Source organism: Trachurus japonicus, chromosome 18 (assembly GCF_045865225.1).
Source record: "Trachurus japonicus isolate A0001 chromosome 18, Traja_1.0".
NCBI classification, from domain to species: domain Eukaryota; kingdom Metazoa; phylum Chordata; class Actinopteri; order Carangiformes; family Carangidae; genus Trachurus; species Trachurus japonicus.
Genome location: NC_140924.1, coordinates 19,397,208 through 19,409,048, shown reverse-complemented (window position 1 = coordinate 19,409,048; position 11,841 = coordinate 19,397,208). Strand labels below are relative to the sequence as shown.

Sequence of the window (11,841 nt, the reverse complement as noted above, 5' to 3'; positions counted from 1 at the left end):
TAAATGACCATTCTCGCTTTTGTACTTATTCGTAGGCTACCATACTGAATCTATGTGAACACAGATTTGTGCTATCAAACTCTGCACACAGTGCCGTCTGTAGGGAGGCTGACCTCTGCCAAACTTAAGTCCACCATTTAATTTGTTATTATGATATACTTTATGACTTTATGGTAGACTTGATTTTGGCAGCATCATGCCTCCATACAGATTAATACTGTATTGTCTAACTGCACATTGACTTTGTATGGGGGCCTATTGCTGCAAAAATGAAGTCTACGTTTTTGAGCCATAATTATCATACACTTTATGATTTCACAGCTTAGTGCAATGCAATAGCAGATACTTTAGAATAAATAAATAATAATAAGTCAGGGAGAACATGTTTTTAACGCAGCCTAATGGGCAGTAGCCACGAAATACGTCTGACCTGATATCATTATCAAGGTCACCCATATCAATACTGATATCCATAATCACAGATTAACACAGTTTTAAAAATGATAATACATGTTTACAATGGGAATTCTCAGTATTAAAGAGACATGCATGCCAAAGCTGCAAATCCTGCAGCATTAGAATTATTGATTGTGCTGTTTCACCTTAAAAAATAAACAGTCAAATATTAACCATGACACATTTTATTGTGCACAATCATAATAAAAAACAAACAGACAAAATAACATCAAAACAAAGATAACTTTTCCTCCACCCTCTTACACAAGTACTACCTATAAAACTGTACAAAAACGACACACAAACATCTGGATCATCACAATTTTGACCTTCCCCTTTTACAAACAAACGTCGAACAGTGTGCATGCAGATCATCAGATTACAGAATCTCATTCGAAACAAGTGACTTAGTGTAAATGTGTTTGTGCTAACATCATCACAACATAAATAAATCATCACTGCCAGCATATCCTTTAGCATGGTTGTGCATTGCAACAGTGACAGTAGCTCAGCTTTGTACAACTTTTACAACATCAGTGTTAGTATTTCAGTGGCATCATTTTCACACAATACACATTTGATAATGTGGCTATATACAGTTTCAGTGGTGCTGTGTTGCTCCCCATCTGCTGACCCCACACTCAGTCATGGACCAAAAAACAGCTTAATCTGAGGTGTGGAAAACTGAGCGCTAAGTGCGTCATCAAAAACTGGGGTGATGGAAAAGATTACCTCTGGTATTTCAAAGGGATTTGATCGCCATAGTTCTGTTTTTATATCATATCCTGCTCAAACGTATGCGTTACGGCCGTAAGTACTGGCCCCCACGCTTCTGGTCGGAGCAGGTCCAGAATATACGGTCCCTCCTCTGGCTTGATAAGGTAAAGGGCTGCAAAAAAATGGTGAAACCAAAATGTCAGTGATCATCTGTACATATGTCAACTCCAGGCTTTTTTACAGCAGACATTTTAACTTTAGTAGTAAATGGTGTCCAAGAGCCACCGTACACATCAGCAGGATCCTAAACATGATGCAGCTAAACGCTATTCAGCTGTGATTAACTGTTTTATTTAGGGTGTATTTCACCATAAAACAAAGAAATAGATGGGTATGTTCTGTTTTAAGCAGGTTTTTCTGGTGTAATCTGTCTGTGGAGCCCAGCGGTGTCAAACATGCGGCCCGCAGGCCAGACCCAGCCCGGCAGAGGGTCCAATCCGGCCCTCAGGATGAATTTGCCAAGTGTAAAATTACATGGGAGACAGAGGCGGCATAATATTGTTGAAATTGCGCATATTTTTTATCAAGAAATTTTAGCTTGTTCATAATATGTTTTGTAAAAGGATAGCTCATTAACTGTAAACATCTTAATAATGCAGGCTACTGAAACAAAGAGAAAAATTCAAAAAATTTTTTACTTATAGGTTATCAAGCTATTATTTTACTGGTCTGGCCCACTTGAGATCAAATTGTGCTGTATGTGGCCCCTGATCTAAAATGAGTTGGACCCCCCTGGTGTAGGCTCTTCTCCCCCACCACTGGGGGGCGCCAAACTCAGACATTTTCAAATATTTAGTAAGAACCTTCCAGACACTTCATTGGTTCTCGTCTGACTGAAAATCACTCCAAACCCTTCCACAACAAAGTCCCGATATTTCATTTTTCTCTATTGCACATTTGTTTAATATAACGTCTTTGACTGGTACAGCTGTTTAACAAGGTGCAACACAGATTGCCAGTAAGGTCAGTGGAGTCATGACTACTCTGATTTGAACTCTTGTCACCAAAGCATTTTTGAAATCACACTTTATAACAATTTTATGATTGTCGTAAACAAAGGGCGTTTCGATGGACGGGCACTATGACTTGCAGCTCTGGATTCATCCCACAAGTGGATTAACAACATGTTTGTTCTCTTAGTTTGTCCTCAACAGGAAAACACAGGCTTGTAAATGATGTTAGATTTGACACATGTCTCCATTTAAAGGAGACTTTTACACACTTTACTGTCAACCTGCTGCATATGGAGGAGCTAGAGAGCTGAGATGAATACACTATCAGATTCCATACAAAGGTGACACTGTGTTGTGTTATAGATGGAGACAAAAAGTGACCAAACTGTGAAAAAAAAAAGGACTTACTATTTTTCCGCTGTGCTGAATTTGCAGGAGCAGGTGAGGCAGGCTCCTCCTGCGATCCCCAGCACGGCCGAGCACCAGCCGATGTAAAGCCCCTCTCCTATTTCATACCTGTGACACACAGCAGAGCGAAGTGAGCAAACACTCAAGTTAGGCCTCAGCAGTCGTCCCTCCACCTCCACCACCACCACCAGCAGCAGCACTGTCTTACCTTATCCCGGGGTAGAAAGGGTCGAAGAATTCCTGGGTGATATTGAAGGCGTACCAGGACACTGCCACCATTGTGCACACACCTTTTCATAGAAAAAACATAATTTAATCAATGAGACAGTTGGTTAAATCTATTGGGTGTTTCAGCAGGTCATAGGACATTGGAAAATCTTAAGGCTTTTTTCAAACACATTGGTTTTTCAGTGCATTTTTTGTTACCTTGAAGTATGAATAAGACTCCAGCAGTGCCGGTGATCCTCCCTTTGAGAACGTAGTTTTCACCTCCTGCCTTTGAACACTGTACTCCTATCAGGGCCGCCACCAGTCCAAAGGTGCCCAGCACTATGGCTGTGATCATCAGGGCACGAGACGCCTGGACGTAACCTGGAGGTGGCGTGGAAACAAACAGACAGCCACTGAACTCATCATCTTTTAGTAGAAAATACATATTGAAATTGTCCTTTGACAGGTGTTTCATCTTTTTTTCCATATTTGCTTTAAATAAGTTGTCTTTTTCTTGACATACCACTCAGAGCGAGCAGTGAAGGGAACTCCCTGCAGTTGTGAACCCCGGTCGAATCCGTGGCACAAGACATCCACAGGTTCTCGTAGATGGTGGAGGTGGTGATGACGTTCCCGTCCACGGTGGAGGTCCTCCAGTAGCGGTTGGGCAGGGCGACCCCCACCATCACCCAGCCGATGAAGCCCAGAATCAAGGCCACTACTTCCACAATCGGATCCATTCTTCCTCCGCTTTGGTGTATAGTATATCCAGATCTCAGATTAAAACAATTCAAAACTTTTTCTTATTGTTATTAAAAGTCAGGCCTTTGACTTTGTAGAGCCAGTGTGTGTGTGTGTGAGTGTGTGAGAGAGTGTGTGTGGTGTCTGTTCTACCACTGCGAGATGTGTTCAGCTCAGCAGATATATATAATCATTTATATGACTTGCTTTCTCTCCTCCCCCTAACTCTCTCTCTCTTTCTCACACACACACACACACACACACACACACACACGTTCCTCTTCTTCTTCTTTCTTTCTTTTTTTTTTTTTGCTTTTTACACCCCTGAAACTGAACAGGTGTTTATCGGCTCTCTCAGGGTCCAATGGTCATATGTCGCTCTAAATGACACTACACTGTTTATGCTTCGTGGTTTGTTTTTGAGACATATTTAAACACGTTTTGGCCTTTTAGTCAATTTTTAATGCATCTTTTCGCATATGATTAGTCAAATTTGATCTCGTTTATGAGAAAATAATAATAAAAACACTTTATTATCAATTTATGAGAAGTTTTTTGTGATGGATCTATGTTAAAAATGTTGGTTTTGACTTTATCCCAAAGTTTCATTTATGGTGTGTTCAACCCGTGACTCGTGTTTTTCCCGACCTGTAACCCATGAAAGTGCAATGGAACGACAGTCAAGCTTCCCACCTGTAAACTCGTACCAGATCGATGTACTCTAGTTCCTTCTTTTTGAATGTCTCTAACATGAACCTTGTTAGTTTTATTGTTTTGGTTTGAATACCTCAAGGCCAAAAGACACAAGGTCACCGAGAGTCACGCCCAGCACTTTATAACATTTGGTGAGATGTCAACTGGTTTAATTTAAAGGACCAGAGACAAAAAATAAGGTCTGAAGTTACCAACTTCCTCCTGCTTCGTTGTGTTTGTAGGCTATGTCTTCATTAATAATCCCCTCTCTGATAACTGCTGGGTCAGTGTTGCCAAACTCGGGTCAGTGGGAGTACACCGAGTTCACCCTGCTGATAATATGAAGCTAAATCTTAACCTGCATCTCAAGACAAAAGCCAGCGAGTGTGTTGGAGACGAGGGGATTTGACTCATTTACGTAAAAAGGTCAAGAGTGAAGTCCCAGAAATAGACACAGAAACAGCAGATAAACCTGAAGCTGGGTCGATGATCGCTTCTCTGTAAGGAAGCGACAGGTGTTTGCAAAGGAAAGTCTGATGACTGTAAATCAATGGCAGTGACACAGCAAGGGTTGTAAAAAATTAAACCAAATATTCTAATCTATATTTGACGTTGAGAAAGAGGCGACGACAATTACTCAGCACAATGAGGTTACGTCCTTCTTCCTATCGAGTATTTTTCCTAAACAGAGAGTTTAATGGAGATAAATGTGTGTGAATGAGGTAATAAGAGTCTGGTGATGCTGAGCAAGGATCAGCGACGAAATAAAGAGATTACAGTGAATGTCACCATGGAAGAAAACAAAGACGGGTACAAAACATGTTGTAGTTCTTTTTTATCTCGTACAAGGAGTTATTATCTTGCTGCTAAAATGTAGTTAGCTGTGCACTTTTCAAACAGATGTCATACAGGATGGGTTTGAGACAGTAAATGATGGCTTTCTTGATCTTCTTTATTTTAAGTTTCTCTTATTGCCTCTTTAATTAGATTTTTTTTAAACTGTGTGTTATTGGGTTTTTCCCCCTTAAAACTTTGAAGTTCATGTTTACATTCTCAGAGAAATACATATAAACACCATGGACATGTGGGGTAATTTTTCGGTCTTGGACAACTGAGTCCTATCTTGAAAATAGTCATTTCGAGGGTCAACCTTGTGTTTTTTCATCTTTTTGTTAAAACAAAGGCAGAAAATCTAACCTCACACTCTGTCTGGCCTCGTCTGTCTGGCCTCCATCTGTGGTGTCCTGACAACCAGATCCTGCTCCACTATAAACGTCTCATTTTATGGCTGAGCTGTTTGCAGAACTCATTGTTTTTACGGCTCACTTTGGCTGAGGATTGGTTGCTGGGAGTTTGTGTTGTTGGATGCAAATTTCATGTTGGCTTTGTCTATAAAAACAAAACTTTATGTGATTTTTTTTTTCTCAGGTGAAACTTTGAAAGAAGGCTGTAACTTCTTCAGGAGATTTCTAGGGGGAAAAAAGTAATTAAAACATGATAGTGAGACAACCTCAACACTAACACTAACCCAACAGAGGGAAACATAATAAAAGAAGATGTGTCTGCTGCTTTATTTACGATTAAAATATTGAAATTGTAGATGCTGTTGTAAGAGATAGGGGTCATTTGTATCCACTTTGGAGTCCAGACCTTAATTAAATAGATTGATGATGTGGGAAGGGTGTGTTCAGGTGTCATATAACATGGGTGATAGGCGTCATTACTGAAAATGAAATCTTGATAATGACCTGTCAGTAATAGTCCTTTAAAACCTGTTCCTCTGATTGTAACTATAGTCAAAATGATTTACATCAACTCAAAAATTAGGCAGATTTTTACATTAATGAACTCTATAGATCATAAAAGCCCAAAAGTAACTATAAATATAATGTGGAAATTGGTTGGAGTGAATTTGATTTAAAGGTGTAATGCAGTTTTTGGGTAATCAATGTCATCAATGATTCTGTTTTATAAAGAGTTCAACCGAGGAGGACGGATGTTTCATGGTCGACAGGAAGACGATACGAAGGTTAAAAACCATTAACAGGATCTATTTGTGCTCCTCAAGGCCACAATGAACGACAGTGAAAACCTCAGACGTGACTCAGTGATGATTAAAAAGGTATTTTCTTATCTCGTCAAGCCAACAGATAATCTGCACATGAAATCTACAGTGCGATACTGCGATACGTTCGATAGGAAGATGGGACGAGCTGATTAAAGCCATGATGAAACCTTGTGTGCACGTTTTAAGAGTCACAATGAACTGTTGTTCCTCTGGATTATAGAATAACTTCAAATTACATCTGATGACATGTCAGGGTGTATCTTCACCTACACACCATGTTCCCGGATGGATTGTCTTCCTGCGTGTTGATTACACATTAATATCCCTCAGACAAGCGGATGGTCACTGAACATTGGCCCTTGTAACTGAAACTCACTGAAGCTGATCTGAATTACACGAGCTTTGATGAATGATTGATGTCTCAGTGGGTTTGAACTGTGCACATGAAGAGTCTGGAGCCACTTCTGACGTCGGCCGGGGTTCAAATGCTGCTCGAATCTTTTTTTTTGGAGGGGGGACTTCAAACTCTCCCTCGTGTCTGGTTTTCTCTTTGCGTTTACCCACTCGATCGCCTCTTTCACACCAAACAAGATGATTGTTTTCACTGATATGTCCCTGTGGAGTTTCGGTCCTGTCAGGTGGGTTAATGAGTAACAGCCCACTCGGCTGATAACGCCACACACACACACACACACACACACACACACACACACACACACACACACAACTGATAGCCTCAATAAGCCTTCCCATTGTAAAAAAAAAAAAAAAAATGTTGCCGCCGACTTAAATCTCCCCCAGGGGTCAAAATGTGAGGATGATCGAGTGAACTAGGCCAGGCACGTTTTGGTCCAAATGTGCACGACTCAGTCGTCCTGCTGAAAGACTTCAACATGTAGCTAATGTTCATAATATCTCCCACTTTCCACCAAACCTTCACCGTAAGTTTAATAAAGTCTAAGAGTCAATAAATGACGTTGATAAGACTGAACTTTGCTCGATCAATAAAAGAAATTAACTTTGGTACAGATCAGGTGCAGGCTTACAGAAGAGGAAGATTAGTTTCCTGGTCTTTCACAACAGTAATAAACATAAGACTTTGAATTTCATCTGTATGCAGATGATGTAAAACAGTCAGCTTATGTAAAGTGATTGCTAATAAGGTCATTTCCTATGATTAACCTTTTATCAATTTACAGTATTTCACATGAACACTCTCGAGCCTCCATATAAATAAAGTTTATTTTGGTGTTGAGGTCAGGAAAACCAGTTTTGCAATCCATTATCATTATTATGGGGACGTCCTGTAATCACAATGTGCTTATTTCACTCTAAAAGTACATTATGTTGTTTCCTGTTCTGTGGTTTATCACAGGACATACATATTGTAAATGTCATCAGTGTGTATTTGTGTCTGTGCGTGTTAAAGTGCTCACAAGACAAAGATGTCCCACAATCAAAACACTCATTGACACTCTTGATAAAGATGTTAAAGACTGATTCTAGATCAGATTTTTGACCACTTTGAACTTTTATTTTGAAATAATTAAAGCAGAAGTAAGTGGTCCGGTCGTTTTCGCTAATGCTGCGTTCCAGGTAGGCTTTTGAAATCGTAAATTACAGCTTCAAGTCACAACTTACGACTTTGTAGCGTTCCAGGCAACCCACTCGTGTTTTTCCGACCTGTTTTACCGGTGAAAGTCACTATAACATCCACTCGTAACTTCCGACCCGTGAACTCGTACCAGATCGAACTGGTACAACTTCACAGGTCGGAAAAATACGAGTTTCCTTGAACGCACCATAACAGTCCTTGTCCCTACGTCGCCACATTCACGGCGTCCCTTGGCTGCACACACAGCCCTGCATGCCGTTCTCTCTCCTCATTGGATAAAAACTGTAGGATACGATAAATGTTTTCTCCTGGGCTCAGAGCAGAGCAGAGTGACTGACAGACCCGTGTTTCAGACCAAACACTCTATGTAAGTGATTGCTGTCGGAAGATATAACTATTTAAGACTTATATTAACACAAATATATCACTTACTTCTGCTTTAACTTTTCACTACTACTACTAGATTCATTTGAAAAATACAACTTATCAATATCTAACATATGAAGAGTTAATAAATTACAGTGCTTTATTATAAACTACACTTATAAATCAAATCAAATCAATCTTTATTTATAGAGCACCTTTCATACATGGAAAATGCAACACAAAGTGCTTTACACACATAGAAAATAAAACAATTACAAGTAAAAACCCCTCCCTCCCACACTCCATACTACACACACACACACACACACACACACACACACACACACACACACACACACTCTCTCACTACTGACGCTAGGGAGACATGGCATGACACTGAAGATTGAGGAAGCGCTATCTTTGGGGCCGTCCACACTGGGAGGAGTCGCAGGCCGTGCCACAGGGGGCACCAGTGCCCAGGCCCCCCGACCCCGGCAGACCACAGCCAGCCGAGCCGAAGGGACCCAGGGACAGCGCCCCCAGCAGCAGCCCAGACACAGCTCCCAGCGTGGAAGACCCCCCTGAGGAAACACTGGAGTTAAAAACTAAAAACATAAGATAGGATAAAAACCCTGAAAAAATAAGTTAACAGGGTAAACAGTTTAAAAAGATAAAAAGTAAATAAACAAATAAATAAATAAAAATATGTAAGATAATAAATAAAATAAGTAAAACAAGTAAAATTATTTAAGGTTAATAACAACTTTAAAAGCCAGATGGAAGCAGAAACATAAAATAAGATAGAACCATGAGAAGAATTTAAAATCTAGTTAAAAGCCTGACTAAAAAGGTGTGTTTTTAACCTTCCCTTAAAAATATCAACTGTCTCTGCGGCCCTGAGGCTCTCCGGCAGGCTGTTCCACAGGTGGGGGCCATAATAGCTAAATGCCGCCTCACCATGGGTTTTGGTTCTGGGTTTTGGTATGGATAAAAGGCCGGTGCCGGAGGACCTCAGGGTCCGCGAGGGTTGATATGGTAAAAGCAGGTCAGATAAATAAGAGGGCGCAAGGCCGTTAAGACATTTAAAAACTAGTAAAAGAACCTTAAAATCGATCCTGAAGCGTACGGGGAGCCAATGCAGCGACTCTAAAACTGGTGTAATATGCTCCCGCCCTCTGGTCCTCGTCAGCACTCGTGCGGCTGAGTTCTGTAATAATTGGAGATTAAAAATACTCTTTTTGGGAAGACCAGAGAGCAGGGCATTGCAATAATCTAATCGACAGGTGATAAAAGCATGCATCAGCACCTCCGTACTGGCCTGAGAGAGAAACGGGCGGACTCTGGCTATGTTTTTAAGATGATAAAAACCTATTTTTGTCATATTTTTGATATGTGGAAGAAAATTCAGCTCAGAGTCAAAAATCACGCCCAGATTTTTTACTGACTGTGTTGGCTTAAGATCCTGTAGTTTTGGTAAAAGTTTCTCTCTCTGGCCTTCAGGACCAATGACTAAAACCTCAGTTTTGTCCTGGTTGAGCTGTAGGAAATTCACTGCCATCCATGACTTGATGTCTAAAATGCAGTTAAAAAGGGCATCAATTGGCCCTGTGTCATCAGGAGACACGGCGATGTACAGTTGCGTATCGTCAGCATAACTATGGAAGCTGATGCCGTGCCTCCTGATGACGTCCCCAAGGGGCAGCATGTACAGATTAAAAAGAAGTGGACCTAAAATTGACCCTTGGGGAACCCCACATCCAATTTCATGGATTTCCGAGGAACATGTATCCATACTTACATAAAAGCATCGGTCTGTGAGATAAGAACAAAACCAGTTAAAAACAGTACCAGAGAGGCCCACCAGGTGTCTAAGCCTATTTAATAAAATGTGATGGTCTACTGTATCAAAAGCAGCGCTTAGATCCAGTAGAACCAACACTGTGAGCTTTTTATTATCTAAATTCCACCTGATGTCGTTTAAAATCTTTAAAAGTGCTGTCTCGGTACTGTGGTATTTCCTAAAACCAGACTGATGCTTTTCTGAAATGTTCTTTCTGTTTAAAAAGTCATTAACTTGGTTAAAAACCAGTTTTTCTAAAACTTTACTTAAAAATGGTAAGTTGGATACAGGTCGGTAGTTATTAAAAATGCTTGGATCTAAATTGCTCTTCTTCAGAAGGGGCTTCACCACCGCCGTTTTAAAGGCGGTGGGGAAGACACCCGTTTGAAGAGAGCAATTCATGATGTTTAAAAACTGTTCCTCAAAGAATCCATAAAATGATTTTAAGAGTGATGTGGGAATGGGATCTAAAAGGCAGGTTGTTGGGTTTACTTGGGAGAAAACTCGACCAAGCGTCCTTGCATCAACCAGGGCAAAACTCTCCAGTGTTTCCTCAGGCAAGGACAACAGTTCAGTGTCAACAGATAAAACCTGATGGGATAAAAGGCAGGATCTGATGTCCTGGTGAAGGAGAAACCATAATATGACTTAACAAAATCACAAGGTGCAGGTAAAATTTCAGCAGGAGTGCTCTGTAAAATCTCCATAAAATTTGCAGCCACTTCAGAAGTAAGATAGCGCCTCCTCACTGTTCTCACTGGGGCCTCCTCTCGGTTAAAACTGGTGATGCTAAAAAACACACAGTAATGGTCAGACACAGCCAGGTCGACAACAGAGGACACACCGATGGACAGGCCATGGGTTATGACCAGGTCCAGGGTGTGTCCTCTGTTGTGAGTCGGCTGTGCGACGTGCTGCTTAAAATCAAGACAACTTAAAAGATTTAAAAACTCTCTGGATATTGGATCCGAGGTGTCGTCAACGTGTAAATTAAAATCACCAGTTATTAAAATCCTGCTAAAAGAGGTGTGAATAATAGATAAAAGCTCTGAAAATTCACTGATAAAAGAGCTCGAGTAATGGGGTGGTCTGTATACAGTAAGACAAATAATTGGAGGACTGCTAAAAGTAAAGGCATGGTACTCAAATGATGCATAACTGTTAAAAAACACTCCATTTGAGTTAAGTGAATTGTCTATGATTGATGCCGTGCCTCCTCCTCTTCTACCCTCTCTAGTAGAGAATAAAAAGTTATAATTTGGTGGGGAAGCCTCAGTGAGAACAGCAGGTGCGTCAGTGCCAAGCCATGTCTCTGTTAAAAGAAGACAGTCTAAGTTGTTATCTAAAATCACATCATTCATTAAAAAGGTTCTGTTTAAAAGAGAGCGAACATTAAAAAGTGCCATGTTGATGGTGACAGGTGGCTTGTTGATGGGAGAGGTGGATTGTTGTGTGAGTGATCTGAGATTGTGAAAGTTCACAGAGTGGGTGTGGTAGTGTCTGATGTGGTGATGGTGTGTAATGATAACGGGAATGGGTGAAGTGTTGATGTGCAGAGGTCCAAGTCCGGTATTGAGTGTATGGTGGAAGGTGGAACTGAATGCGTAGGAACATGGACCAGGGGGACATCAATCGGAGGGGGACAGAGCAGCTGGTGCGGGTTTATAACAGCATATAGGGTGAATTCGCCTAATGTGGGACATTTTTTGCAATT

General features: G+C 40.8%; 2 protein-coding genes across 2 annotated transcripts in view; one reads left to right on the top strand and one right to left on the bottom strand.

Annotated features, from left to right (window-relative positions):
• The window catches only part of tm4sf5 (transmembrane 4 L six family member 5), a 252,573-nt gene that overhangs the window by 221,076 nt on the left and 19,656 nt on the right, over positions 1-11,841 (top strand). The window lies entirely within an intron of this gene.
• On the bottom strand, positions 617-3,743 carry cldn15a (claudin 15a). The gene is made up of 5 exons (XM_085759539.1): positions 3,328-3,743; positions 3,021-3,185; positions 2,803-2,884; positions 2,595-2,702; positions 617-1,345 (listed from the first exon to the last, which is right to left on the bottom strand). Exons 1-5 carry the CDS (start codon positions 3,542-3,544, stop codon positions 1,246-1,248), a joined length of 672 nt encoding a protein of 223 aa, XP_085615665.1. The 5' UTR covers positions 3,545-3,743; the 3' UTR covers positions 617-1,245.